This window comes from Quercus robur, chromosome 10, assembly GCF_932294415.1.
Source record: "Quercus robur chromosome 10, dhQueRobu3.1, whole genome shotgun sequence".
Taxonomy (NCBI): domain Eukaryota; kingdom Viridiplantae; phylum Streptophyta; class Magnoliopsida; order Fagales; family Fagaceae; genus Quercus; species Quercus robur.
Window position 1 is genome coordinate 18,956,922 of NC_065543.1, and position 27,894 is coordinate 18,984,815.

The 27,894-nt window shown below is 34.0% G+C and overlaps 1 protein-coding gene across 1 annotated transcript; it reads right to left on the bottom strand.

The window, feature by feature from the left end:
- Positions 1 to 956: 956 nt before the first annotated feature.
- Positions 957 to 25,295, bottom strand: LOC126704406 (translation factor GUF1 homolog, chloroplastic). Its single transcript, XM_050403411.1, has 22 exons — positions 24,944 to 25,295; positions 24,668 to 24,844; positions 24,052 to 24,138; positions 23,051 to 23,107; positions 22,813 to 22,878; positions 19,674 to 19,736; positions 14,595 to 14,639; positions 14,381 to 14,481; positions 13,197 to 13,293; positions 12,949 to 13,020; positions 11,106 to 11,260; positions 10,946 to 11,003; positions 9,763 to 9,843; positions 9,553 to 9,639; positions 6,514 to 6,585; positions 6,030 to 6,164; positions 5,812 to 5,885; positions 5,493 to 5,580; positions 5,160 to 5,237; positions 3,298 to 3,373; positions 2,742 to 2,782; positions 957 to 1,135 (listed from the first exon to the last, which is right to left on the bottom strand). Exons 1-22 carry the CDS (start codon positions 25,226 to 25,228, stop codon positions 1,040 to 1,042), a joined length of 2,091 nt encoding a protein of 696 aa, XP_050259368.1. The 5' UTR covers positions 25,229 to 25,295; the 3' UTR covers positions 957 to 1,039.
- Positions 25,296 to 27,894: the final 2,599 nt, after the last annotated feature.

Sequence of the window (27,894 nt, forward strand, 5' to 3'; positions counted from 1 at the left end):
ATCAAAGTTATGTTTCACATATAGGATTTATATCTTACATTTTTAAACATAATCAAAGTTATGTTTCACATTTTTTTAACGTTGTATCAGAATTATATTTCAACAATTTTAATATGAATATTTTTTTTTTTTAATTTTGATAGTCAAGAGAGCAGAGATCTGAACCTTGATTCACTTTATAAAGGACAAGAGGTAATAGTACCGAGTTGTGAGACTCCTAACTAACATGTTGGATTCTAACTTGGGGTCACATTAGTTAATCTATGAATTGTCATAATTTATATGCCTACAAATTGATGAGTTGGCCAAAAAAATTGAAATTAATTATGTTCTCTAATTTGTCCTGTATTTTTGGTCTAAACCAATTGTTTCCTAATTTATATTGGCGCAAAGATAGTCAATTTTGTACTAAAAATCGTTTCGATTTGGATAGGGAAATGAAATATTTCAGTACTAGTTAATACTAGCGTATCATTTCAAGGTTGTGTGTGAGTGTGTGAGAGAGAGAGAGATTTAAAATCCACATATTTAATAAGCCAAAATATTAGCTTAAATAACTATATTTTTTACATTTTAAATATCTTTTAACTATTTTTTATTGTACTTGCCTACATATCAATTCCAATCAAAACACCCGAAAAATCTCTAGTACAGAGTATAAACTGGTATTTTATCCAGGACATTTTGGAGTACCAATATAGGTTTTATGGCCGGTGACGTCCTTGATTGGACCCCTCATCCATACACACAAGACAAATATAAAGTATTAGATTGATAAGCCATCGTTGGTCTCAATGGTGAAGAAAATTCTTAAAAGGGCAGTGTTTCTTTCCCACATGCATTTCATCATAACTGGATTTAAAATTAAAAAACTTAATACTTACCCCCAAAAAAAAAGTTAAAACAAAACATCATAATGAGTACCTAAACTAACAGCACGAAAACAAAGATGAAAATATTGCAAAAGCTTCTCATATTTCCCACAATAACTGTAATTTCACAATAATTTCACATCATTTCTTGCTACAAAGAATTATGATCACAATACCTCCTTTTCAAGTTTTAAGACAGCCATGAAGGCTTCTTGGGGTACATCAACTTTACCAATTGCCTTCATTCTTTTCTTTCCCTCAGCCTGGTAAAAAAAAAAAGGAAACACTTATGCACAATACTAACTGCAAATCACGGATTTTACATTATAGGAATAGTCAGTTAAATATACAAAGCTCAAGTACAAACTACTACAAACTAAAAGACCTTTCGCTTTGCTACAGTTGAATACAAACAATAAAACTGTATTGGAAACATTTAATATGTACAGTTACAATTTACTAACAAATTTGAAAGAATTTGTTTCCTCTGATCTATTAGATAACGAATACTCCTCCCATTCCACAATAACATAGACAGATGCTAGTGATATTGCAAATTTCCAATATTGAACTACCAATTGAACTACCAATAGTGGTAACTCTTCCCGTGTTGTCTGACAATGTAAGATGAGTTGTACCTAAAGCACATATTTGTTTGCACATATTAAAGCACCTAGGTTTTTATTTTTCTTTAAATTTTCTTCAAACACGACATTCCATGGTCCTTTCAAACAAAATTTATCTAGATAGGAATCCTCTGAAATACAATGGTCTTCAAGACCAGTTTAACCAGTCTTAGTACGTGTTAGTACGCATATCTACACACCACCAACCCCTAGAAAGATAAATAAAATAATATCAAGGTGAACATGTCCATAAGGAAACAATTACAAAGCAGATCAATTTCTTGAATAACCATCTCCTATTGGCACTTAATGTTGAGACTGTAAAGTAAAGCAAGTAAGCATTTTTAACAGCGTAACCTCCAATCTTTAAGCTAGTACTATAATCAACCTTCCACATAGGGCATATTTCACCTCATATATGCTTCTCAGCTAGACATAACAAGACGAATCTAGAAATGAAAGACATACACGTCATCATCACAATGGGTAACTATCTCAACCCTACATCTGTATTGCTAATTCTGAAGGCAATTCTAGGATGTAAGTGACTTTTTTCCATTATATTGCTACAATTTTCAATAAATTTTCTTTTCTACATTCTTTCTTTGTTGCAGCAAGTATATAGCAATCACAATTTACTTGTCTTGTTTGACACTTTTGAGATCTCAGATTGATGCAGCTCTGAACTCATTAAAAGCCTATCAATTTGATCTAGAACTCACAGAATCATGGTTGCCAATCAAAGTCTGACCATGGAAATTGTGGAAAGAACAGCATTACAAGAAATGCAAATGAAGATTTCATGCAGAAAGCAGTTCTGAAAAGACTGGAGCAAAATGCTAGAGGAACAATAGGAGATGCAACATGCCTCCTAGATTGGGATTCATAGTTAATGAAACATGCCACCAATTTTCTTATATATACCTATGTCTTATATTTCAGTACTTTCAGGTCAAGGAGCCGACATAATTCGAAGCACATCCATGGAGCATACCCGGCTCTTTGAACATATTATTTCATCTTTTAAAAAAAGGTTTCCCACTTTGAGTAATGGACTCTTCAACCAAAATCTAAAATATTAATTATTCAAGTGTAGCCCTGAGCAGAGGTTCGTAGTTAGCACTTCATCAAATGACCACCAATTAATAAGATTATATGCTTTTCTGCTGTACTTGCATCCTTGCAACATCAATACAAAATATAATTTGTTAACAAATCCAATAAATTTTGGCAAGTGCAGCACCTGTTTTTTAAGCAGTTTCTTCTTCCTTGAAATATCCCCACCTACAAGAATTAACAAGAATGAAAAACATTCATGTTATTTAGTTATCAACACCAGTCACATGAGGGACAAAAGGAAGGAAATGTTAACTCAGAAAAAGTAAAAATTAACATTTTCTATTTATTAGAGAAAAAAGGTTTTGTAAGTCCTTGCATTACAGAATATATACAAAGCTGATAGATGAAGGCAAGAGAAAGGAATTGTGCTCCTCCAAAATTACAATCCTTATTTTCCCCCTACTACCAAGGGTGTTCAAAGCTCTTCAAGTATTTGACTATTCCCACGGGTGTGTGTGGGACGGATTATAGGGAAAAATCCCTTGGGGATGGCCCCAAGATGCTGGCTAGAGGTTTCAATTCATAATTACAATCTGGCAGCTGTATATCCTACGATAAACATTTATCTACTTCCTTAAGAGATGTTTGAGCAAAGTAGATACACAGAAGATCCTACATGAGTGAGAAGACTAGACTTCAAATATATCCAAACATTCTTAAAAGAAAGAAGAACATCTTACCATAGCATTTAGATAAAACATCCTTCCTAATTGCTGATAAAGATTCACTAGCAATCACTTTTGAACCTATGCAAGCCTGTAATGGATATAGGACATAAATGTTGCAACCAAGTTAGCATTACTGGCTAATAAGAGTTAACAAAGTGAAGCCCAGAATTATGTGTTCTGTGTATATAGATGATACTAGAATAGGATATCAGTGAGGGGGAAAAATTGAACACAAGTAAGAAAATATTTTAGTGGTTTAAGACACTAAGACAACCAGGGTACTGAGTGAATTCAAATGTATTTGGAGCTATAACAGTTCAAGTCAATTGTAGGAAACTTCATAATACAAAGACACCAACTATAGATTGTGGTATGTCCTCCACACATACATATATATTAAGGGAATATTTGGTACACTGAATGAGGATTACGACAGGAATTATAATCTTTATTACTAGAAATAAAATGTGTTGTGATATAATAACTAAACATGTTCATTTGTTTGGTTGTGAGTTATAACATTAGAATGAAACTTAACATTTATTTTAGGAAATTTCTTACTTATACAATTATATTTCCTTAAAAATTGTTATTTTTAAAATTTAAGAGAGATATGTGTTAATTTTTATGATTTTTTACTTTTATAATTGTTAGATGTATATAAAAAGTTTGTTTATTTGGAAATATATTAAGTTTTAATATTATTGCACTTACTAAGAAATAGCTAATACAACCTGTTAAAGAGGAATAATTATTCCTTATTTTGAAGAATAGCTATTCATAAGAAATGATTATTTCTTGTAATAAAAACATAACCAAACTAAAGAATAACTAAACCATAAAAATAATTATTACATTACAGTGTCTATTACAATTTACCAAACATGCCCTAAGTAATCATGGTTTTGGTGCAACTTCATTGCTAAAGCAGATGTAGCCAATCTTCTCCATGAACTTGTAGAAAACTAGGAGCCAAAAATGGTACATAAGTGAATTCCTGGCAATCGGTCTAGTAGTAAAGTTCATGCTTTTCAAATCATAAATCTCATATACCTCAATTTTAATTTAGTGGTTACATATAAATGTATCTGTTATTTGGAGGCAAAATAGAGTGATCAAATAAGATAATTTTAAATTACTCTCAGCCTAGATGCCAACAAGAAGTTCAAGAAAAAGCAAAGATAAGATGTCTCAGAAGCTTGATAAGGGGCAAACTTGAGACGCTGGATTGCCTAGTCTAGCTGATATCAACTCTAACTTTAGGTTTTCTTTCATGAGTAAGCTGCTGGTTTAGTTTAATTCAAGATCCTCAGGATCTATTGGGTTTTTTGTTTTTTTTTTTTTTTTTTTTTAAAATAAGTAATAAGAAAGTCTATTAGTAGTTCAAGATGCCTTCCATGCATCCCTATCCAGTGAGAGAAGACATCCATCACAATGTTAAGAGGTAGATTTGGAAGTCTCAATGTTTCTCAAAATAAGCTATAGCAAAATTTCTACTGCACGAGCAATAATTTGGGTCAAGTTTTATTATTGACTTTTTTTGTTTACTAGATGGTTTGGGAATGTTTACGGGAGAAGTAGAATCCAAACTCCAAAGCACAAATTCAAATTTGGTAAGTTACAATGCCCTCCCATTGTTGTGAGAGAATTAAGTGCCATTAGCTAGAGCTCATTTGCTATCAAAAATTTCCAATCCATGTTTGCAAAAAAGGAAAAAGAATGTAGAAGGCATTTTTGGTGGGAAGTTCATGTTGCACTTTGAGGATGGCATTTAAGCAATTGTTTCAATAATAAAGCAGTAAACATTATCACACCGAGGCTTTTGCGCTACTTAGAATTAATGTTGCATAAACTAAAAAAGGAGAATATCTTACTTGGATGGGTACTTTAAACATTTGTCTAGGTATAAGCTCCTTCAGCTTTTGAGTCAAAGCTCTTCCCACAGCATATGCCTGAAAAAAGGCCGCTAGAGTTGATTTCATAACACCTTTCTCAATGTTAAATTTTGACAAACACGTAGTAGAGTGTCCAGCTCAGAACATACATGTTGGACACAACAATATAAGTAACATATCTCTCTCTCTCTCTCTCTCTCTCTCTCTCTCTCTCTCTCTCTCTCACACACACAAAGATGTACGTACTATATATATACACTTTTCCTAAGAATCTATATATAACTACCATGATTTAAACAAAACTAGAATCACCTTATCCCTGTGCACAATAGTAGCCAATGGTTCCACACTATCACCATTAATCTGAATGTCAAGTTTTAATAATTCACTTTCCTTGTACCTGTAAATCAAAAGGTCAGAATAAATGATAAGTTATTGAGAAGATAAAAAAGCATCTCCCTTGCAAAATGTTAAAATACATAGGTCATCCATTAAGTCAGAAAAGGGAAAGTTGAGAACCTTCAATTTTTTAGAATGAAATTTTTTATTCATTTCGCCAAAAAAAAAAAAAAAAAAAAATCTATACTATCAATTCCATATAATAGAGAAGACAAAAATTATATCCATTTACCCAACAAATGTGTATTCCATGCTGGCATAACCCTTACTTCTGGACTTCAGCTGGTCAAAGAAATCACCTACCATCTGTAATATAAAGATTACAAAACAGATAAGGTAAAACAAGAATAAAATGGATCAAGATGCTATAAGAAAAGAAAACATTAGCTAAACAGAGATCTACAAGGGAGTTGATCTAGGCAACTTGAATACAATAATGCAAAACATTACCTCTGCTAGAGGTAACTCATAGGTGAGTGATGCTCTATTCTCAGTAATATATTTCATTTCTTTAAACTCTCCCCTTCTGTCTTGAGCCAGCTCCATAAGTGGACCAATATAGTCTTTTGGCGTAAGCATCTCAATCTGTAAGTATTACTTCAAAATGAAATAACACATAATTTTTCAAGCCAAAAATCGAATACGTTTTTATCTTTGATTAATTTAACATTTAAATGAAGCTATTAAATTACAGATTCTCCCAAAAACTTAAGCTATTAGGAAATGGTAGTGGGGCCCAATATGTGGTAATGGGAGGTAGAGTAGAGTCAGAAATCAAACTTAAGATCTCTTGCTTTGATACTATGTTAAATTACCGATTCTCCCAAAAGTTTAAGCTATTAGGAAATTGTGAATTTAAGCATTTAACCATAGTTCTAACGAAAGAAATAAATATCTCAAGTTGCAATAAATATCTTAAGGTACAAGAAATAACCTTAACAAATGGCTCCTCAATCAACCTCCTCTTTCCAGGTTCAGGAAGTATAGATGGGTTTGAGCATTCAACCTTTAAGAATATTGAGATTGAAATTGGCAATGAGGTCAACATGACAGCTAGTTTAAATAAAAGAGGTTTATTTGCAAATAGGGAATATAACATCATCAATATACATTCAGAAAATATGGACATCAGATCAATGAAAAGAAATAAAAGTATGACAGCATTGCTGTGAAGTAATAGATGATGGTGATGGTGTAACTAAAGCGTGGTTAGAGAAAAAATGCCCTCTTTGGAAGCCTAAGGTTAAGACAAAACTCAAGAGTAAGTGTCCGTTATAGTTAATTAGGTTTTTATATGTTATATATTTGGTTATTCTAGAATCAAGGGTATTTAGTAATTCTGCAATTGTTGGGCGCAGGCCAATGGCCATAGTTGATGGCCTTGGGTTTTATTTTATGATTAAGTCTTATTTAGTTGGGATTTTATGTGTGAGCTTTGGTTTGTGTCCATTAGGGTTTGGTTTTCTAGTAAAGTAGGAGTCTAGGAGAAGTTAAGATATAGGGTAAATCAATATGTTGTTGTACTCAAACTAGGAGGAGTTGATTAATAAAATATCCAGTGTTTTGAGTATTGAGGCATGTTAGCCCTATTATTCTTCTTCCTCTCTTATTTTCTCTCTTTTATTCTTTTTCTTCTTCTCTCTCTTGTAAAAGTGTTCACGAGTATTGCTCACCCACACAGTTCATGCACATTGTTCATAGGTTGTGGACAAATTCGATTTCCATTTCTCTTTCCATCATTTCAACCATAAATCAAATAATGTCCCTTCACTATGAAACCCTACTTTTAAAAGGTACTAAACCTTAAATCCACAAATCATCTTAAACCATAATTGACCACAGGCACATGTAGACAACATCTCCAATTTTCCCTACATTAATTTGGTATTAGAGCTGAAATATTACTACAAGTTCTTTGTTGAAATTTTGCTTTCACCAACTTCTCAACAAATTTTCTCATCAAAGATAATGATGACTAATGTGGAATTAGAGTGTTTAAGGCTTTTTCTCAAGAATATGAAGGAACAAAGAAGACTTTGAATCAATTAAGTGGGAAGGTGAAATCATAGAAGCAATGCTCAAATAATTATCACCTATTAAAGAAACACTGGATAAGTTGTCAGCTATTATTCTTGGCAAAATATCTGCTGAAACCACTGCTGATCAAGACCCTGAATCCTTTATATCAGGTCCCAGTTCAGCCCCTATGTTTCCCTCAAGCTCAATACCTTTTTTCTTCTGTAAATTTCAATGAAATAAGCAATAGCCAAATGCCCCCTGATGGTGCAACCATAGCATGGTTCGAGAAAAATTATCCTCTTTAGAAGCCTAAGGTTAAGGAAAAGCCCAAGAATAAGTGTCTATGGTAGTTAATTAGGTTTTTATATTGTATTTGCTATTCTAGAGTTAAGGGTATTTTAGTAATCTAACAATGTTGGGTATGGGCCATGAGTTTTCTTTTATTAGTAAGTCTTATTTTGTTTATGGGTCTTTATGTATGGGTTGTGGTTTAATTCAAATAGTATTGGTTTACTAGTTAAAGTAGAAGTCCTAGTCCTCCTAGAAGTTAGGAATAGAGTCTATGTAAGTGCTTTATTGTACTCAAACAAATGAGAGTTGATTGATAAATTATTGAGTGTTTTGAGTATTAAAGCACGTTGCATTAGGGTTATTTTCTCCTCCCGTTCTCTTCTTTCTTTCTTCTCTTCCTCTAACCTTTCTTTCGGTTACTGTTCATTGGTACTATAAATGAATTACTTTTAACATTAGTGTTCAGTGGCACTACTCACCGTGTACTATTCACATTACCATTCACAGATTTTAGAAAACATTCTATTTCATTTCATTTACTTCTCTTTTTTGATAGGTAACTTTTTTATTTCATTTACTTCTCTTTTTAACCATCAATTAAATATTGTGTTTTGAACCCTAGCCATTCTTCTCGAGGGGTTCTAAACCCAATATGCCCAAATCTTCTAAAACCTAAACCCACCACAACCACACTATTAACATATTGTGGAGAAATTTGATATTGTTTCCTCTTCCCTCTTTTCATACCTCAATCTAATCTTTGCCCTCTCCTACAACACCCTTCTTTTAAAAGGTTATAAAGTCTAAACCCTAGATCCATAAATCCTCCTAAACCATAAACCACCACAAGCAAACATAGAAAAATTTTCCAATTTTTCCTATCCAACCCACCACAAACAAACATAGAAAATTCTCCAATTTTTCCTATGTCGGTAATGTTATGAAAATTACTTATTAACAAAGACACAAGACAAATATTTGTGACAGTGTAACAAATCCCAAATATAGATATTAAATTGAAGATTACGCCAAAAGGGCATCCCACTAAAATTGTCCTCACTTACCTATCTAATGGTATTTTTCCATACTAGCATGGAGAAAAAGGAAAGGAAAATTTGTTGGCTGTACAGTTAGTTTGCCAATAAACTTACCTATTGCTCTTGAATTCCCCAGCCAAATGAATATATCGTTATGGTTAGTGTAGGCTAATGTGTGAGAACATGACAACCATACTAAAACCTTAAAAATGCATCATTCTTACAAATCATTGATGCAGAGTTAATTTTGATAAGAAAATAAGAAATATGTTGCCACTTAATCAAAAGGAAAAATTTTAATTTGCTTCAACCCATAATGTGGCAATTGAAGAGACTATCCATGTGTAGTTTTAGTCACATGACTTTTTTAATGAGTCATGTCACTTGTTTAAATAATACACATGGATAGTCTTATAAATTGTTACATAATGAATTGGAAGATGGCTTCAAACAAATTTGAAGCCAAACTTTGTCCTAATCAAAATTTCAAGTTTTCCTGTCCCTAAGAGCTTGGAACCTACGCATAGATGGCAGTTAGTAATAGATAAATATAAACATTCATCTCATATTCTTGAAATATGTAAATAAAAACAAATGCAATGAGTTTAGGATCGAGAAGAAATTACAGTATCACCATTTACAAAAGTCACTCTATATACAACACTTGGCGCTGTAGTGATCAGGCTCAGATTGTATTCCCTCTCGAGCCTCTCCTGTAAAGACAGAAAAATTTGTAAGGGCATATACAAGACTTGAAAGGTTCAGACACATTTTAAATTACTGGTGAAAGATCACTAGAGGAAAATGGCAGATGCTTCATAGAAAAGAAAGCATACCTGAACTATTTCCATGTGGAGAAGACCCAAGAACCCACATCTGAAGCCAAAACCCATGGCACTTGAGGTCTCTGGCTCAAACTGCATAAATGTTATCGAATCAAGGAAAGCAGCTTAAATTCAGTTTATCAATGTCGGCTCACTCTCTGTCAACGTCAAACACTTGAGGTATAACAACTTAACATATATGGGGTAGTCATATTGCAGAAACTTGAGCCAGATAGCAAATAAAGAATTTATGTTTTGTAGTTTGACAATCATGTAAAGCTTATCCCTTGGCATAGCAATCAATTAAATTTCAAACAATAAGCCACCTTAGACTTAACCATAAAGATTGACAGAGGACATTTAAGAAAATTTTATTAAGTTCTTTTATAGAGGGCAAGAAAAAGCGGGAAAAAAGTGCAAAATGAAACTTAATTTTCAATCTTTTCAATTAAACCCATGTTTTTCAAATGAGCACATCCTTCGAAAAAGCATGAGTCACGTTGTTCACTAGAACATGTTAAAACTCCACTCAAATGTCAATTTCCCTTTTATCGTAACCCAATTTATAAAACCAACATTTATTGAAATGTTTGTTGAAATTGTAAAAGTGAAATGCCATTCTAGAATATCCAACATGGGTACTTCACTTTGATTAGTAAGTGTGCAAGCAAGATGTCAAGTCCTTTAAATCATCCTGACTATTCAAGTGTTTCCAACCAAATTTACATATGTATGTATCAACATTTGATTTTATATAGGGATGTTTGGACCAAAAGTTACCCTTAGAGCGTCTAGGGCCAATCTTTTATCTTATAAGACTCATTTTGTATAAGATAAGGACTTAATGCCTTAAAGAAAAATGTATATTTTTTAATCACAAAATTAAAATCAATTTCTTTAGAAATGCTTATTGTTAAATTACCAATTATCCCAAAAGTTTAAGCTATTGGGATAAGGTAAATTTAATCATTTAACCACACAATTCTAACACTTAAACCTTCTTCTTTTTTGTAGGTAATCATTTTTAACAAGGATAAATTAGACAAGAGTATTGGAAATTTGAGTCTTTTCACATCAATCTTGCCTACCAAACTTCAACATAAGCTTTTACATGATTATTAGATGCATTTCATGGCTGGAAACTTAAAAAAGAGGTGCTTAGTTTATATAGCACAATGGTCATATACTACTGCACCTTCAACGCAGCATCGTTGAGTTGCAGTTTCTCAAGTGCATCACGCAACTCAGGGAACCTGGCAACATAGGAAGAAATAGAATGAATCCAGAGCCAAGGGGGCACAAAAGTTCCATTCTAGAATTCAGAAAACAGACAAGAACAAGCAATAGATCAATACTGGTCTGCATCAACAGGAAACAGGCCACAGAACACCATAGGAGTGGCTTCCTCGTATCCAGGAAGTGAGTTTCCCGCCTTTCTACTGTAGTGTGTAATTGTGTCACCCACCCTAGCATCTGCAACTGATCTTATAGAAGCTGAAAGATAGCCTACCTGAAAAGGTAGAATGAGACATAGTTATACAGATTTATCAATGTCTTTCCACAGCATTGGCAACAACATTTTCATTAGAAAATGTGAAACCAAGGATTATTGCTTTGATAAAACTCCAGACAACAAGGTTAAAGTGTATGATGCAGGGAGCGCGAAGAAAATTCTATTTTAATTTAGTTTATTTAATTTTAGATGTCAATTGTATCTTTACTATTGGTACATTGGATTTTACTCTACATCTATTAGCTAATTAGTATTTTATTTTATTTCCTAGAGTCAAGGTTATTTTCATAATTCAATAATTGGGCTTTGACCCAAGTCAATTAGGATTAGGGTTTAGTCCTAGTAGTCCATATAAACCTGCTACTGTACTCCTATGAAGACAAGCTCATGATAAATAAATTTCAGTTGAAAATTTTTCTATGATCTGGTGCTTACTCCAACCAACCAAGTGTTGATTCCTAGGTCTTGTTTCTCTTGCTTGGTGCTACTTCCAACCAATCCTAAATGCTGGTTCTAGGTTTATTTTATTTGTATATCTTTGTTGATTCTCAGTTCCTTTGAGAATATGTGCATCAATTTTTGTATCAGAACTCGTTATTTTGCATCAATTTTGGTATCGTAGCAAAATTTGACATAGTTTTCCTATTGACTCCCAAAATCCACCAATCACAACAACTCGACCACCATAAACTTGTACCCAAACAACCAAAACCTCCCCAAAAAAAAAAATTTCCATTGTGTTTTTGAAAGAAAGAAAATAACATGTTTTCTATTTAAGTCACCATCATTGTTGCACAAGAGATCACAGCAGCCCTAACCACCATCACTCCAAGTTTTGCCCGCGCTATCAACATACAATATTTAGAATCCAACATGCTTTATCCTTTGTCTCAAACTGAATCTGTTCAGTATAATGTAGGTCAAACAACTTGTTAAAAGATTCCAATCTCAATCCTGCACTGGCCTCACAAAGACTGGTCCAATGCACTACTCCATCCCTAATATCAAAGAGTCACTCACCATAGCATGTTTTTTAACTGCAATTTGAAAAAGACCACAGAATAGTGGTAAAAGGGAGGGGGAGAGAGAGAGAGTGATGTTAGCTCTGATTAAGATTTAAAGGCCACATATTGGCAAGGAGGGGATTCTAATAGACCATGGAATTTTGAACTGCACACTTCTAATATGCCTCCACAATCCCGCCCCACAGAGTTTTTTTCCGCAAAGAAACTTAGGATTTGATTTTTACTTTATTTTTTAATATAAGTAAGAAACTTAGGCTTTGATCGAAATAAAAATTGACACTTTTAGCTAGAAAAATTAAACTTCTTTACCTGTTTGTTTATCACAAGTTCTGCTTCATAAACAGGAGGTGTGGTGTATTAGGTAAGAATCATGTTTAATCTATAAATATGAAATTGAAAATCTAAAGAGGAAGACTTCTTTGGACAACCATATAATTCCACTACTGACCTAATTTCATTTGCACACCAAAATAGGACTGCCTATTCATATAGTTTAGTACCCATATCAGCTCCATGTCGCTCTGTGTGTGTGTTCTCACGCACATGCATGCTCATGCGAGGATATGAGAGAGAAAGAGCAGTAGCAACAAGAACAAATTACTTGAAGCCATGCAGATACATATCATACTATAACCAAATTATTGAGATGTATTAATTTACCTCACCAGCAAACAGTTCTTCAACTTGCAACTGATTAGGAGACAAAACTCCAACTTCATCAGCAGAATAATCCTGTCGTTTCATGAATAAATGGTATAAAAATTAGCACTACTTTGAATAAACTTTGAGTCAAGTATGGCATTAAAGCAACAAGTAGTGTACAAAACAATGAATAAAAGGTCTCAAATCAGAAGATAATCCCATCAATATAAAAATAGGGGGATAGAAGACTAGAACAAGTATTTCACCTTCCCACTGGCCATAAAATAAATTCTGTCACCTTTCTTTATGGTCCCATCGATGACCCGAAAATATACTATAACACCCCTATATGGATCATAGTAACTGCATATAGATTCAAGGAAGCAAAATATATGACTTAGGATGAAGTTCAATGCCATATGTAAGTACTATAACCACAAAGGCAATTAATTGACCAAAAGAAGAAGATTTTTTCAGAACATTTAAGGCAACTACATGCATGGAGAAGAAATTATAGAAATTGACGGAAACCAGCTGGTCCAACTTTGTCTTTGTGGTTAATTGACACAATAATAACAATTGAGTTAGGTTGTAAATTTTGGCAAAGTCCATGTGACAAAACTTGTGTCAAAGATAGGCTCAACTCTAGGCCTAGGCCTAAGGTCCCACCTATCTCAAAAATTAATAGCCAATAGAAACCCAACCCAATTGAAACCTTAAACTGCTTCTCCACAAAATATATATATATATATATATATATATTTGTTTTTTTGCCAAACAATCATCAACAGTTGAGCATTTGCTACTTCACTGTCCTACAGCTCAAGAGTTGTGGTCTCTTGCTTTTACAGCCTTTAGAGTGTTATGGGTAACCGGTAATACCTAGGCAGGTGATAGACTTGTTGTTTTAAATCACTAGATGTGAATCCCCAAGCTTGAGACCAATCAAATACAGAGCCTACAAAAGAGGTAGAAGCTGATCCCCCAAGCTCTGCAAATCCTCAAATGTACAATTATTAGGCTCCCTCCAAGAATAGTTTTCTGATATTATTGTTTGAGTATTGTACTACTATTTGGGTGGGGGTGGGGAGGGGGGAGGGGGGGGTGTGGTTGTCATGTAACTCTATACAGTTTCCCTTACTTTGGAAGATCTTACAGTTTTAAAATCTGTGACTAAAATAGTTTATCAAGCATATTAAGTTCAATGACTTCAAGAACGAAAACTTATTTTAACTTGTATAATATTAGTTTGCAAAATATTCCTGTGCCAGCATTCAAAATAGTGTAAAAGTAATAATAACAAGTGAAGGAAGAAAAATGTACAGGGAACATTCAGGCACACAAACAATGCAGACAAGTATGAACATGGGTATAAGAAACGAAAAACAAGAGAATAATGAAACATCAAGTTGATTTCCAACAAAACTATGTGGTCAAGTCAAATATATACCTATCAAATATTAAAGCCCTCAATGGCCTTTCAGCAGTATCCTTGGGTGGGGGAATCCGTTCAACAATCGCATCGAGAATTTCAGTTATACCTATTCCCTCCTACATAAGAGAAGGAACACCAAATATATATATATATAGACTCTTTACCATACATTTGGATGAGTAAAGATGCATGCCATGTGTAACAAAAATAAAAAATTATCAAAACTGACCTTAGCAGAACAGCGTATGGCATTGCTACAGTCCAACCCAACAACCTACATTGAAAATGTGTTGACTTAGAACCACTTAAGAAATTGACCCACTAGAAATGATGTCTTTCTAATTGTAAACCTTTGGGCAGGAATACTGCAATGAGGCTATAGCAGTAACGATTGGCCATTTTTTTAACTTGATATGTAAATTCATGGAAAAAAGATACTGAAGGGGTTCATCCAAGTATACAAGAAGTATACAGAGAGATGCTCCTCTGACTTAAAAAAATATAAATAAATAAATAAACCCACCAAAAGTGTACTGTCAATAAATTCCACAAACGGGGGCAAAGGTTATATACAAACATGTGGTTATTAATTAATACTTAATGTAAGAAAACCCACAAAATAATAACATATTCATTATATTTTCTTAATTTGTGAAGGATTTTTTGAATGACTAAGCCATTTTTTTATTATTTTTTCTTTTTCAAAGTCAAAACTCTACTTATGAAGGATAACAATCAGTGTTTTTAGAGTCCTAATGTCACACCCCAACTCATCATTGGCATAACATTGTCCTCTTTGGAAATGACACAACCTCATCCCTCAAGGTTTTAAAAGGCCTCAACATTCTGCCATGCCCCAACTCATCATTGGCATGATATTCTCCTCTTTGTTGAGTGACACATAGCTTCATCCCTCAAGGTGTTAAAAGGTCTCAATACCAATTAGAGTCCAAGGCTTCCATATAAGGTGTAGGACCTCCCCCTACCTAGGTGATGTGGGACTCAACCAAGATTTGGTTCTCCCTCACCTCACCCCACTTAAGAGGTCTTTTGGCTTTGGACTCTAATTACTATTGAGGCCTTTTAAAACCCTGAGGGATAAGGCTGTGTCACTCAACAAAGAGGCAATATCATGCCAATGATGAGTAAGGGCATGACAGAATGGTATCAAAGCTATCCCCTATGCGGACAGGATGGTGGGTAGATCCCACATGGGGACATGTGGCAATTAAGGGGGGTGGATTGTGGTGATCCAAAAGGCCAAAAGACCTCTTCAGTGAGGTGAGGTGAGGTGAGGTAAAACCAAATCTTGGTTGAGTCCCACATCAGCAAGGTAGGGGGAGGTCCTACCTTGGACTCTAATTGGTGAGGGACAATACAATGCGGACAATATCATGCCAATGATAAGTCAGCGCATGACACCTAAAGTCCAAAAGTTTAGGGTCATGTTAGATTTTTTTTATATCACTTTGAAAGGTAACTATAATATTTACCCTTCTATTATTAAAATTCTAGCTTCATTATTTTCTCTAATCTTCATATTCTTTCAATAGGTTTTGAACCTTAAAAGACATTTATAAAATACAAAATATTTTCTTTCTTTTTTAAATAAAATTTGGCATATAAAAGAGATGATAGTGTGTGTGCTTAAAATAATATACCTTAAACAATAAGTCAGTAACTTTTAGTATTTTTAGTATCCTGTCCTAGAGACAAAGAATTTAGGGTCTTATTAGTTTTTTTATCACTCTTGAAAGATAACTATGATTTTTAGCCTATAGCTAGGCTATTTCACCAATCTTTTTTTTTTCTTTCTTGATAGGAAAGAAAAAGTACATTGAAAATACTACAAAACGCATGGATAGCACAAAGTAGCCAAAAAGTACAAAAAGAGAAAAGAAATACTAAAAACATGAAGTTAATTACAAAAAAGCAGAGAACTAACGAACAAAGGGATGCCTTTCAAGCCATCCCCTATCCAACTCCCCTATTTGCTCAAAATCTAAACCCTTCACCATAGGTCACCATACCTCAGTCTCCTGGTATAGTTTTCGATAAAACTGTACTATCAGAGAGGCCACTTCAGATTCCTCCTCATACACACCCCATCCACCTCCAAAATACCCAAATGATTGTACCTTCTGTGAAGGTTTGCCATCTTGTGGAAAAACTTTATATGATAGTCGTCTTCCTTAATGCATAACATCCTCGATTTCTAATTTTCTATCTCCAAGAAATCTCTTCCAAGGATACGAGTCGCACTACTTGGGACCTCAATTCTTCTCTTTCGCACTTCTCCACGTCTAAGAGTCCCACACCCCTTCTTTAGCATCCATCCTCTTCAATTCCTCCAGCAATTTTTTTCTTATTTATGCCTACATTCCCAAACTCCCTACAATTCCATAGTATGGTATCTTCTTTCAACGCCTTCAACTTCTTGGCTAACACAAAACCAGGAGTACCATAGAATGAACGCTGATTCCACCATGATTGAATTCCATCAACAAACCCATCTGTCTTCAACCACATATTCTCAAACCTGAATGGGCTTTTCCCCCTTGCCATTCCCCCTACCTCCAAAAGAATTGGATAGTGGTCTAAAATAGGCCGAGGCAATAGCCGTTGGATCACATCCAAATAGTGTTTCCCGACATTTATAAAATAGGAAAGATTTTCTTTGTTTTTTGAATGAATTTGGATATGTAAAAGAGACTATAGTATATTGAAGTATGTTAAAAAAAACTTAATATAAAAAACACAAAATAAATTCATGAAACAAAAAAGAACAAAAAAAAATCAAGTTATTATTAAGGAGGGGCCAAAGTTTTAACATAACTTCTAGTAGCATTTCTTTATAATAATAATAATAATGATGATGATGATGATAACAACAACAATAACAATAAAACTAAAGAATATTAGTATTGATTTTTTTAAGCGGGCCAAGGAGCAATATATATTAAATAGATTGAAAGAGATAGAACTACCTATTAAAGAAACGCTTCCTTAGGCTCACAAGTGGAACATTCCACTTGTTCAAAAGTTCAACTATTTCACTCCATCAACAAGACAAGCATACAAAAAAAGGGTCAATTCTTTTCATCAGTGTAAAAGGGGTAATTATTCAGTCACCATTGCATTCTCATTCTTAGCTCTATTGGAAAAATTAGCAAACACTATCCTTAAAGGATACCCCCACACCAAAGATCATTCAAAGGAAAATGCTAGTTTCACATGAGTTCAAACATTTCCTGGGTTTTGAGATGCCAGTGCATTAACCTCCTTTGTACAAAACAAAATCAAGACCATGGATATGAATTAATGTTAAAAAATTTGGCAGAGCATTATCTGTCTTCTTTTCTCACCATGTCTCCATCTCTATCTTCACCCACCTCTGCTTCCCTCTCTCCACAAGATTATGCCTCTTCCTATCTCTTCCAGTCTTCCTCCTATGTCTTCACCCCATATAACGTTCAGTCTTATTTGTATTCCTATCCCTTTCCTTAGCCATAATGCTCTAGATTTTTCACTTCATTCACCATTTTCAAGATTGCAAACCATGCTGATTCCCTGTTGTGCTAATTGCTCACCATGATGTGCAAGTATTTTCTATGTGGAACAGATATGCTTCTTCCTATCTCTTCCTCCTATGTCTTCTCCCTACATAACCTTCGGGTCCTTATTTGTATTCCTATCCCCTTCCTTAAGCCATAACGCTCTACATTTTTCACTCTATTCACCTTTTCAAGATTGCGAACCATGCTAATTCCCTGTTTTGCTAATTACTCAGCGTGATGTGCAAGTATTTTCTAAGTGAAACAGAATTTCTAGTGGAGAATGGTGTAGTGGTAAAATGACCAATGAAAATAAATAGCCAAAAATATTCTTTTCATCTCTGAAAGTCCATGTTCTATTTTCTTCCCTAAATTTTAAAATTTTCTATTTCAGTCTCTGAAAATTTAAAATGTTCCCCATTTTGTTCTTTCATCCACTTTCATTAAGTTTTTTGTTGGTGTGTCTGACAGAATGCATCTTTCAGGGACCAATATAGCACTTAGCCTATATTTTACGAATGAAAAGAATATGGTTTATGTTCTATTTTTGTCCCTAAAATATTGTCCAAATTCTATTTTTGTCTCTTTCATTAGACATCTCAGCAAAAAACTTAACAGGAGTGGACAAAAGGAAAAAAATGTAGAATATTCTAATTTTCATGGATGGATATAGAATTTTTTTATTTTTTATTTTTTTAAATAGAACCTGAACTATATTTGAAGAAAAAAATATCTCAACCCAATAAATAAAGTTCTTGCAAGTGGTAGCCCATTATGAACAGTTGGTCTTGGTTATACTACTCTTCCATATATATCTAAATGCTATATGACTGATCAAAACAAAATCTAGATGCCATACTAGTGATAAAAAAAAAAACTAAATGCTAGATGCATTGGTTTAAAAAATAAAAAATAAAAAGCCAGAGGTGGAATTGAGTTTGGTTCATATTTGGCCTTTTGTCCTACCGAAATGGGCAATTTAGGAGGGTTCGCTCCCCTTCAATTAACAAGTAAAGCCAAATTTTATAGACAATAGGCCTAAAAAATTATACAAATTGCAGTATGCTCCTGCAATACATAGATTAATTAAAATTCATATGTAAAGTAAGATCATAAATATTAGAGAAAATAAACAATAAAATAAAAAATCACCTTAAGTTATATGACTACTGCTTATCATGTAAGATTATTTTTTTTATTAGAAATAAAAATTATCGTAGATGAATAAAATAACTTAAATTAATGAATAAAAAAAATTTCAAACAATTTTTTTATGAATTGGAACCTCACCAAGGCAAAGGCCATTTGGAGCCAACCCTGGATACATAAGACCACCTATCAAAACTATGTATCAGGAAATCAGTAGAACTCTTAGTGGGGATTTGAACCAAGGATGTCTGGGCCTTCAGCTCATCCCAAGCTTCCCACCACTAGGCTGCACCCTAACAGGTTAATTTTTTCAAACTTTTAATAATAGAATTTGGTCAAAATTGTAATTTCAACTTATTGAAATTTGATAATAGAATTTCATCTCAAGTAGAATTAGCTTGATGATTTTAACGTATTTATATTTCAGTGAGGACTATCCAAGCTAAAGGGGAGGATATCCACTTGACAAAAGCACAGCTTCCAAGACCTAACTTTAACTATATAGTATATGATTCTCTTTTCCAGCATCCCAGCCACCCAATAAAATTACAAGCATCAATACATGCGACACACCCGTTAGACATAGAATCTTTCATTTTACCAACCTCTTCAATCTCCCGAACAACAAGATCTGGTTCAGCACCTGGAAGATCTATTTTGTTCAAAACCTGTAACAGAATGGTCTGTCAATGATAATATCACACAAAAATATAATTTCACCTGTCTATGCATTGTCATGACCAAGGATTATGAAATGAAACAAACATCAACAACTGAAGAAAAAAAACAATATCAAGAAGTTTGCAAGTAATCCCAAACTTTTAAAAATTCATGTAAAGTTACATGGACATGTTTTTTTGGAGCTTCTGTGGCATGTCATATGAGTATTAGCACTGGCCACTGAGAAGAATTTATCTATGGCATCAGTACAAGTGAGTTGTGACATGCAAGAGCCAAAAAAAATCTGATGAAGTTTAGATGACCAGATAAACTGGCATGGTACTATTTCATTAGACGTTCTAACTGACAATCCCCCACAGTCAAATATAGTTCCATGCTTTTGCTCCCCAGTACTAAACAGTGGGCTATTTCTGATAGTATGGGCACACAATGATATTAATGGCCACCAAAACCAATTTAGAAGATTTACCAATTAGATCAAAATTTATGCCCAGCACAAACTGTTAAAGGCCAATTGAGAGCTTTACTATTAAGTATTTGATGATGATTGATGAATAACCCATTTAAGCATTATAAATTCGATTTACATTTATATTCTCAACCAATACTCCTCTTCAGAGGCTTATAATGCGGCAGCAGAAGTGTGAAACTCTAAAGGGCAGTTCCAGTTTGTCTAATGTGGTGCAACTGGATGGAACAAAATCGATGCACGTTTGAGGGAAAGGAACTATCTTTTCCAAATCTCAAGTTTCTCTTTTTGAAGACGCTCTTTGGATGGGCATCGTACTGTTCTACTCCTATACAATACTCTTTAATGGAGTTCCTAGAATCCTTATGCTTTAGAGCATTCATCCGCTTATGCATAAAAAAAATGCATTTTGCATCACAAAAAACCACTTTATTTATTTTACATAACCACTCTTACAACACATCTACATCCCATTCTATGTTTCTTTTTCATGCTTTAGTTTAAATTTTCTCCTTGTATACTCTTTTTTGGTATTTAATATAACGCTATTCGTTATCAAAAAAAAAAAATGCAGCAGCCAAAGCAGCCATAAGGTCCATAACATGGCTGGAGCATGCCCTCTTTTAAGGCCCAAAGGCAGTTAAGAGAAGTGGTATTTTAGGATTGGACCTTAGTAATCTAAACAGCGCATCTATGTAAAGGGGCAGTTGGCCATACGAGGAAACCAATAAACAAGCAGCTGGCATACATGTTTCCAGCAGCATATTTTGAATTTTTTTTTTCTTGCAAAAATAAAAAAGTTTAATATTAGGAATAGGGATGCAGCCATGGAAGATTAATTTGTTACTACTTTGCAAATTCACTATTCAAGATTTATTTAATGGAGCCCACATGTGAAGTCCAACTGAAATAAAAGTTGTGTTTTAAGTGGAAGGTGAAAGCTCCTTAGGTCTCTTTTTTCACTTGGACAACTGCTAAGGGAAAGATCCTCACACTAGATAATTTAAGGAAGAGGAATATTTGTATTGTCAACTGATGTTGTATGTGTAAGAGTGATGGGGAATTGGTAGATCACCTACTTTTTCATTGTTCTTATGCTTATAATTTATGGTCGTTTGTGTTCAACTTGGTGGAGTTCCTTGGGTTATGCCTAACCGGGTGGTTGAGTTGCTAGCTTGTTGGCATGGAGGGTTTCGGTGGAATTCAGCAGCTTCTATTTGGGGTGCTATTCCGCATTGTATTATATGGACTATATGGAGGGAGCGGAACAACGGAACTTTTGAAGGGGAGGAGCGGTCTATCATTGAGTTGAAGTGCAGTTTCATTCTATCTCTATTTGAGTGGATAACTGCTTTTAGTGCTCTTTCCTTTTCTTCTTTGTTGGAATTTTGAGATTTATGTAGTTTTGTATAGAATTTTGTTTTCCTTTGTACACACTCCACGTGTACCCAGGTAAATATTTTTGTTGTACCTTTATTTTTTATTTTTCAATAAAGTTTTGTTTACAAATCCAAAAAAATAATCTGGGTTTTTATTTTAAAATTTTATGGTCAATTTTGTATTCAAGGGAAAAAAATCCCTGCAAATTAAAGGTATTTTAGTAGTTTAATTGAGTCTATAATTTTTTGGAGATCCTAAGTATCTTGGGTTTTGTTTTCTTTGAGTTCAAGTTAGTCAATTAGTCTTTTAGTAGGTTTTTGGTTTCCTAGTCAAGTGAGGAGTCCTAATAGTACTAGTAAAAGAAAGAGTCCTTACATATATTTGTACACAGTGTAATAAATAGAGGGAGTTTATTAATGAAAATATTGAGTGCTTTGAGCATTGAGGCATATTGGCCTACATGTATTTTTTTCTCCCTTTCTTTTCTCTCTTTTCTTCTTCTCTTCTTGTGGTACTATTCACGGCCTCTAAACACCTGAAAATTCTTATGAGACAATCTCATGGAGCACCCCTCTCACAACATGTGGGTCCTACAAATGCATGGGCCACCAAAACACCATAAAACCTTCTTTTTTCATTCTTCCTTGCAACCCCAAATCAAACCCTTTTCTTTTACCTATTGAAACCCTAAATCCCACACACTTTCTTCTACCAAATAGCCATCAAAACTCTCATCAAATCATTTTTTAATTCCCAAAACAACCCCATGACCCTTTTGTTCTACGTCAAATAGGGTGATTAAATATATAAATCATCTAAGCAATGTCAAACTAAAAGTTCCACATAAGCCAATCCCATGATATGCTTTTAAGAAGTATCATCACTGCACTCAAGGAGTTTAAAAGCCTTCCCTACTTTTTATAAATGACTCACAATTAAAGCAACTACATTTCACTCATCTCTATATATTTTCTAAGTAGTCTCAAACTAAAAGTGCCACTAAAGCCAATCCCATGAATATGCTTTCAAGAATTATCACCACTGCATTCAAAGAGCTTAAAAGCCTTTCCAACTGCTTATGACTGACTCACAATTAAAGCAACTATAATTCATTAATGTGAAAAAAATTACAAAAATTTGCTAAAATAAAAAATCTCACCAAGATCAACAAAAACTAAATAATAAAATAAAAGTGAGAACAACTACCTACTTACAGGGATGATCTCTAGGTTGTTTTCCAAGGCCAAGTAAACATTAGCAAGTGTTTGTGCTTCAACTCCCTACAACATAATAAACATAATCAATAATGCTAGCAGTGGAGGATTTAGTAACAAAAGAGTTTTAGAAGAAAAATAACTAATTTCAAGTTTCATCATACCACATTATATGTGGCATGTTTAATGTTATGAATGATTAAGTTAAAACAACTAATGTAAGTGGATAAAGATTCACCTGAGAAGCATCTACAACAAGGAGAGCTCCCTCACATGCAGCAAGAGATCGAGAAACCTAGATGTAGATAAATGAATAAAACAAAAATCCAAAACATTCATTTAATTCTATGCAATGCTACTAAATTTCTGACTGAAACACATCAGAGAATGGAGATAACGAGTGACTGTCGAAACCACTGTGAAAATCTATGCTTAATTATTTGATTCATCACTCAAGTAGGCAGTTAAGTTGTAAATTATGCAAGACTAAGGTTACGTGCAAAGAAAGAGGGAGAGAAGAGTGGGCAGAGAAAGATTTGAAGAAAATAGGTTTAGCACTTGATTGATTAGTCCCTCACCATAGCAGATATTTATGTTAAGGATGATATGACATTATTACAAGAATACCCTTTAGCTAATATAAGATAAAGAAGTCAATATAAATATAATAATGAGTAACTGTAAGTCTCTAACATAGGCAAAGGCAAGACAATTAGTAATATGAAGAGATGTAAGAGAAGCAACAACTGTGCACAAAAATCATTGATAAAGCAAAAGAATACAGGAAAAATTTAATTCCTTTCATGTTAAAGCAAAGGGATTCCTGAACAATGACACACTACATCACAATCTGGCTACAATGAAATTGAGATACAAGAAGAAAAATGGCCATACACCAGAGGCAGCATGATCTACAACTTTGGACGATACTAAAGATTAGTAAAATAAGGACACATATGGGCATTGATACACAGTACTTACAAGACCAAGAATGTAGACTTCTGTGAATTGAATTTAGTATGTCTATGCCCTTAGTCTAAAACATGGGGTATTACATTCTTATACTACTAAGTCAAGCATTGGAGAAAAATGTCAGAGCACAAAGGTAAAATGTCCAATGATAAGTGTAATAGAAATTAGCAGGATAATATACAAGAAATACTTAAAGATAAATCATTGCAATATTAAAGCGAGTAAGATCACCATATATTGACGAACTAGTTTGCAACATTGGCATACCTCATAAGAGAAGTCCACATGCCCTGGAGTATCAATTAGATTCAGGCAATATGGTTCACCTTTAAACACATAACGCATTCGAGCTGCCTGTCACAAATAGATAAACAACTTAAATCAATTTCTCAAACGCTAAAGATATATCAAAGAAACCAAAAATAGATCACAAAACACTAAAGGTGTCAATTATAAATAGATCTCAAAATGCATCATTGAATGATGTGCCTCACCACATTTAATGATACAATGTCTCACATGCCTAACACTAAAGATATATTATCTCTTTCTTTCCCCTCCTTTCACACACTTTCTATACAAAACAGCGATCAAACTCAAATTACAACTTGTTAGAATAATGGTTAAATAATTAAATTCACAACTTGCTAACGGCCTGAACTTTTGAGACAATCAGTAATTTATCATGGTATTAAAACAAGTGGTCCTAAGTTTGAAACTTGTCAACACTCGACTTGTTAGAGTGTAAACTTTATGGACAATCGGCAATAATTTATCGCATCTAACAAAACCTTCAAGAACTAATCAACAAACCTAAGGTAACAGTGAATTAGTAAAGTTGACAAAGAATACAATAAAGAAACCGAGAAATGAATCAATATACCTGTAGTTTGATAGTGATGCCTCTCTCTCTTTCCAAATCCATGTTATCAAGAAACTGTTCCTTCATCTCTCGCTTCAGCACAGTTCCAGTAATTTGAAGCAGTTTATCCGCCAAAGTTGATTTTCCATGGTCAATATGCGCAATGATGCAGAAATTCCTTATTCTAGACGCTGGAACCTGCAATTTCAAAAGCAAAACAAAAATGAAGTAGCAAAGCAAAGCAAATACTCCCAATCCTATTGAAACAAAACAAAAAATGTAAAAGTTTGACCTTACCTTGAGAAGACGATCTTGTCCGGCTTGGACGGCGACATCAAGGTCGGTGGAGGAGGACTGGCAAAGAACTGGCCGAGAAGAAGGAGAAGAGACTCCGTTGCTGGTGGAGAGAGAAAGTGGAAGCGAAGAGAAGCTTCTACTACTACTACGACTTACTCTTCTTCTTCTTCTTTCTTCGAAACTAAAGCGAAAGGTTTGGGAGCAATGGTGTTGATGATAGTTGTTGTTGTTGTTGTTGTTGTTAATGGATAAGAAGAGCGCGCGAGAGGAGAGGCCTGCGGCCATTTCACCACTTTGAATTAATTTGGTCCTCTCCCTTCACTCTCTCTCTGTTTCTTTCTTTTGTATTGCCCGCTTAACCATATCCTTACACTATAATACCTTTTAAATCTTTTTTTTTTTTTTTAAATGTAATTATATTGCCCTTTAACAGTTGTTGCGCTAAAAACGTTTGTGATGAATTTCCGGGTTTTTTTAAAAAATAACTATAAAACACATACTATATTATAAGTTAACCAACGTTTCAAACTTATTGCATTTCTAACAATTCGAGTGCAGTGGAGTCGATTTGCCCAGAAAGTTGGCGTTAGGAAATCGAGTTTACTGAACTCGATTTCTATATTAAACTCGGTTTCTATACATAGAAATTGAGTTTAATAAACTCGATTTCTATGTATAAAAACCCTTCTGCTCATCACCTCCATCAGCTCCAGCTTCTTCGACCAAGTATCATCAGTTTTCAAACCTCCACTTCTCTCCTCACAGACTCATCATCAAAACCCATTGGGTCCTCTCTTCTTCAACCCAAAACCCTTTCTGTTCTCTTTCTCCTCTCTGCCAAACGCCACCTTTCCTCCAAACCCACAACCTCCTCTCCTTCCTTCGCCACTCACTTTCCAACTCCCTCATTCTCTTCTTTCTATCAAAGCTTCCCGTTTCAACATCTGGGGCACCAAAGACGATGACGTTTTACACAAAAGAAGAGGGAATGAGAGTGAGAGAGACGGACGGCGACGGAGCGGGAATGACCGGATCTGAGAGAGACGGACGGCGACAGAGCGAGAATGACCGAAGCTGAGACTCCATCGCCGTCGCCGTCCCTCCGCTCCGATGCCGTCGCCCCTCCGCTCCGATGTTGTAATCTTTTTTTTTCTGTTTCTTATGTTCTTTTTTTTTTTTTTTTGGGTGTAATGTGAATTGAGTTGAGATTTTTTGAGCTTTTTTTGGGTGTAATGTGAATTGAGTTGAGATTTTTTGAGCAGAAATGATGAGCAGATTCTTAGTTTTATTGATTGGTTTTTACACATAGAAATCGAGTTTATTAAACTCGATTTCTATGTACACAAACCGAGTTTGTTAAACTCGGTTTCTATACATAGAAATTGAGTTTACTGAACTCAATTTCTATGTATAGAAATCAAGTTCAGTAAACTCGATTTCCTAACGCCAACTTTCTGGGCAAATCGACTCCACTGCACTCGAATTGTTAGAAATGCAATAAGTTTGAAGCGTTGGCTAACTTATAATATAGTATGTGTTTTATAGTTATTTTTTAAAAAAACCCTGAATTTCCCCAAAAAAACGTTTGTGATGGCATAATGCCAATAAAATACAAAATCCCCAAAATACTATTCTCGGTCTTCTTCTTTTAGTCCTTATATTTTGGTAGCTATTAATTTGGGTCTCTCTTATTTTCAACTTTTAGTCAATTTTGGGGGAAAATGTTTGTACACTCCCTAAACTTTGGACTAATGACTAAGACACGTGAATTTTTATATCGTCCAATTTACTGCCTAAACTTTATGACTGCCAAATCAATATTCTAATTAATTTGTTGTTAATGCACTAACGAAATGGTCACGTGGGACTCATGCAGACTTTAAAAAACAAAGTCACGTGACCATTCTGTTAGTTCATTAATGGTAAACTAATTGAAGTATTGATTTAGTAGCTGTTTAAAGTTTAGGGAGTAAATTGGTCAATACAAAATTTAAGGGTAAATTTCACAAACCTACCTTGAGATTTGTGATAATACCAACTAGGTCCAAAATATTTTAAAACCCACCAATTTAGTCCTCAAAAGACAATTTTGTCCCTAACAGATCAAACACCATTTCTCTTCTTTCTTTCTATCTTCTTTGAGGTTTCGTTTGGGAGTTCATAATAGAATGGAATGGAATTATCATAAGGGAATGGAATGGAATGAAATGTATTTAAGTAAGGGAAAGGAATGGAATTAAATTGAATTAACTAACCTTAATTAGATGTTTTAAAATAAAGAAATAGAAATGAATGAAAATAAATGGAATGTAAGTAATCTTGTTTGGGAGTAACATGGAGGGAATAGAATGGAATCATTTTATGACAATTTACTATTAGACCCTTATTTTAAAATAAAGGATTAAATATATAGGGGTATTTTGGAAGTTTTAGTAAAAAAATCATTTAATCTAATTTCATTCCCTCCTATTCCTCCCAATTTCGGGGGGAATGAAAATTTGATATTTTAAGGGAATAGAGAGGAATGAGTGTTCCCTCCTACCCATTCCATTCCCTCCCACTTAGGCTCCATTTGGCAGTTTATAAGGAAATGGAATGGAATGGAATGATTATAAGGGAATGAAATGGAATGGAATGTATTAATAAGGGAAATGAATGGAATGGAATGAAATTAAATAACCTTGATTGGATGTTTTAAAATAAAGGAATGGAAATGAATGAAAATGAATGAAATGTAAGTAATCTTGTTTGGGAGCAACGTGAAGAGAATGGAATGAAATCATTTTATGATAATATTACTATTAAACCTCTATTTTAAAATAAAGGGTTGAATATATAAGGGTATTTTGAGAGTTTTAGTAAAAAAAAAAAAAAAAAATTTAATATAATTTCATTCCCTCTCATTCCTCCCAATTTCCGGGGGGGGGGGGGGGGGGGTGGGGGGGGAGGAA

What these genes read in the sequence shown, in the direction of transcription:
- LOC126704406 (XM_050403411.1), bottom strand. Translation starts at nt 25,228, where the DNA reads ATGGCCGCAGGCCTCTCCTCTCGCGCGCTCTTCTTATCCATTAACAAC. An exon ending in TTTCCTGTTGATGCAGACCA is followed by an intron (nt 11,004 to 11,105) that starts GTATTGATCTAT and finishes CTATGTTGCCAG; the next exon opens with GTTCCCTGAGTTGCGTGATG. An exon ending in TGTTTAAAGTACCCATCCAA is followed by an intron (nt 3,374 to 5,159) that starts GTAAGATATTCT and finishes TATCCATTACAG; the next exon opens with GCTTGCATAGGTTCAAAAGT.